Source organism: Budorcas taxicolor, chromosome 15 (assembly GCF_023091745.1).
Source record: "Budorcas taxicolor isolate Tak-1 chromosome 15, Takin1.1, whole genome shotgun sequence".
Taxonomy (NCBI): domain Eukaryota; kingdom Metazoa; phylum Chordata; class Mammalia; order Artiodactyla; family Bovidae; genus Budorcas; species Budorcas taxicolor.
In genome coordinates this window covers 48,566,338-48,569,809 of record NC_068924.1, presented here as the reverse complement: position 1 = coordinate 48,569,809, position 3,472 = coordinate 48,566,338, and the positions used below count along the sequence as shown (strand labels likewise).

Here is a 3,472-nt window from a genome sequence, read left to right as displayed (position 1 = left end):
TAAATCCAGTCACCTTAAGATGTAAATTTTTCTACAAGATATGAAATAAGGCACAAAATATCTTTCCTTCAGTGCATTATTTCATACTCTTTACCCAATTCTGATCCTTCTTTCGCATGTCTTGGGCTTGCCTGGTGTCTCAAATGGCAAAGAATCTGCCTGCAATGCAGGAGATGAGTTCAATCCCTGGGTCAGGAAGATTCCCCTGGAGAAGAGAATGCTTACCCACTCCAGTATTCTTGACTGGAGAATTCCATGGACAGAGGAACCTGACAAGCTAATCTTATGTCAGATGATTTTTGTGAAGGGGTAAAGGGGATGTGCTTTTGAACTGTGGTGTTGGAGAAGACTCTTGAGAGTCCCTTGGACTGCAAGGAGATCCAACTAGTCCATCCTAAAGGAGATCAGTCCTGGGTGTTCATTGGAGGGACTGATGTTGAAGCTGAAACTCCAATACTTTGGCCACCTGATGCAGAGAGCTGACTCATTTGAAAAGACCCTGATGCTGGGCAAGATTGAGAGCTGGAGGAGGAGGGGATGACAGAGGATGATATGGTTGGTTGGCATCACCGACACAATGAACATGGGTTTGGCTGGACTCCAGGAGTTGGTGATAGACAGGGAGGCCTGGCGTGCTGCGGTTCATGGGCTCGCAAAGAGTTGGACACGACTGAGCTACTGAACTGAACCGAAAGGGGATGTATTTGGAAATGATATTGTCAGAAGAGACAGGAAAGCACTACATTTTACTACTGTTTCTGTCCTTTCCTTTGTGTGTTAGTTGCTCAGTCATGTTCAACTCTTTGTGATATCATGGAGTGTAGTACACCAGACTCCAAAGCCTATGGGATTTCCCAGGCTAGAATACTGGAGTGCGTTGCCATTTCCTTCTCCACAGGCTCCTCCCTCTAAGAGTCTTGTAACCTTCATTATCTACCCTGAGTACTTAAGAATTAGAGCTGGTGCTAGAAATTTTAAAATTCAAGTTCAGCTATAGTAGATCATAATACCAGAACCATAGAATCCCTATGTTTAAACCAGGACAAAAAAATACATTTATATGACATTAAGGGATTGAAGATGAACATTTCTCAGATTCCCTCAAATCAGAAGAATAAAGAGAGATTTTTTTTTTTTCCAGGGCATCATGATTATTATTTTTTTTTTGTAGTAAAGTTTTTTAAATTTATTTATTTTAATTAGAGGCTAATTACTTTACAATATTGTATTGGTTTTGCCATACATCAACATGAATCTACCACGTGTGTACATGTGTTCCCAATCCTGAACCCTCATCCCACTTCCCTCCCCATACCATCCCTCCGGGTCATCCCAGTGCACCAGCCCCAAGAATCCTGTATCCTGCATCAAACCTGGACTGGTGATTCGTTTCTTATATGATATTATACTTGTTTCACTGCCATTCTTCCAAATCATCCCCACCCTCCCTCTCCCATAGAGTCCAAAAGACTGTTCTATACAACTGTGTCTCTTTTCCTGTCTCACATACAGGGTTATCATTACCATCTTTCTAAATTCCATATATATGCGTTAGTATACTGTATTGGTGTTTTTCTTTCTGGCTTACTTCACTCTGTATAATAGGCTCCAGTTTCATCCACCTCATTAGAACTGATTCAAATGTATTCTTTTAAATGGCTGAGTAATACTCCATTGTGTATATGTACCACAGCTTTCTTATCCATTCATCTGCTGATGGATATCTAGGTTGCTTCCATGAATGTTTTTGAAAAGAGAATCTAATAAAACTTCCAATTCCAGTTGATTGTTCTTCAAGCTTTCATACTGTCACTTTACCAGGCACAAAGGTTATTTTATTACCTCACATATAACCTCTCTTACTCCTTTCACTGTCTCACGCATCCCTTACTCCAGCTATGGTAACCATGTATAGTCCTTGGTGTATCAGGCTATGTCATATTTTATTGACTTCAGAGACCTGTGCCCTGGGCCTGGAAGATCTTTACGTTTTTACATGTTACATATTATTCTTAGTTCAAGTAGTTAGCTCTTCAAACAATTCTTTGAACTGCAATTTGATCTAGATATTTTCTTCAGTGTCATATAGCCTTCTGGATATAATTCGATGGTAACACTCCTATTCACTGCCATTATTATATATATTTAACTTTATGTCCCTGACACTAGACTATATAAACTAGACTATAGAGGACAAGGATGTTTCTTATATAAACTTGTATTACCACCACTAAGGAAGGTGTAATGTTACTCACAATAAAATATTGAAGGAAGGGAGGAAGAAAGTAAGGTTATTTCTATCTAGGACAGTGCATGATCAGACTCACTACTCTGTGTTTGGCAATAGTTTGTAGAAAGCTTTATGGATTTGTTTGGTCTTCACACTATATATAATAGGGTTCAGCACTGGGGGAAATAGAAAATGGAGATTTGACATCAGTGTATGGACATATGGAGGAGCACTATGCCCAAACCGATGTACCAAAGCCAAGATGACCCAGGGGATGTAGAAGATGGCAACAGCACCAAGGTGAGAGATGCAAGTGCTGAAAGCCTTTTGCCTTTCCTCTGGGGAGGCGATGCTAAGGATGGACTTGATGATCAGCATGTAGGAGAGGAAAATGCAGGGAATATCTACACCTGAGGTCAGAATGAGAGCAACTAAACCACAGACACTGTTGACCTTGATACTTGAGCAAGAACACTTAATCACATCAGGATGGTAGCAATAGGAATGAGAAAGCACATTAGGACCACAGAAGGATAACCTCTTAAGGAGCAGGAGCAAGGGCATCAGGTTGACCAGCATTCGTACAAAAATTACCATACCGGCTTTGATGATTCTAGAGTTGGTTAGAATCATAGCATATCTTAGGGGGTTGCAGATGGCAACAAAGCGGTCAAAAGCCATGGCCAAAAGCACAGAAGATTCCATGAGGGTGAATCCATGCAGAAAGAACATCTGCAGAATGCAAGCATTCAGGCTGATGACCCTGGCATTGAACCAGAGGACACCAAGTGTTGTGGGAAGAGAGGACATAGTGATGCCAGTGTCGGTGGTGGAGAGCATGGACAGGAAGTAGTACATGGGCTCATGGAGGCTGGAGTTTGTGATCACTACATACAGGATGGTGCTATTCCCCAAAAGGGCAATCACACAAAGGCAGCAAAAGGGGATAGAAAACCAGATGTGAAAAGCTTCTAGCCCTGGAACTCCAGTCAAGAAGAAAGTTGGGGAAGTGGAATTACCAGTCGACCGCATGGTGGCCTGAGTGAAATGGTATTCTCCTTCACTTAGTTCCTGCAATGATACATTTCATTGAGTCAAAACTACTGTCTGTCAGATATTCTGATAATTGTTCTAATTATTATACCTCATGTAGTCCCTACAGAGTTAGAGGTAGCTTTTATCTATCATCTTAATTTTAGAGATAAATTTCAGCTAGATTAAATTAACCCATTAAACAAGTAA

The 3,472-nt window shown here is 40.9% G+C and overlaps 1 protein-coding gene across 1 annotated transcript; it reads right to left on the bottom strand.

The window, feature by feature from the left end:
• Positions 1 to 2,326: 2,326 nt before the first annotated feature.
• LOC128060383 (olfactory receptor 51F1-like) lies at positions 2,327 to 3,262 on the bottom strand. The gene has a single exon (XM_052652783.1). The coding sequence runs from the start codon at positions 3,260 to 3,262 to the stop codon at positions 2,327 to 2,329; it is 936 nt and encodes a 311-aa protein (XP_052508743.1).
• Positions 3,263 to 3,472: the final 210 nt, after the last annotated feature.

Excerpts from the sequence above, each read along its gene's own strand:
- LOC128060383 (XM_052652783.1), bottom strand. The coding sequence starts at position 3,262 with ATGCGGTCGACTGGTAATTCCACTTCCCCAACTTTCTTCTTGACTGGA.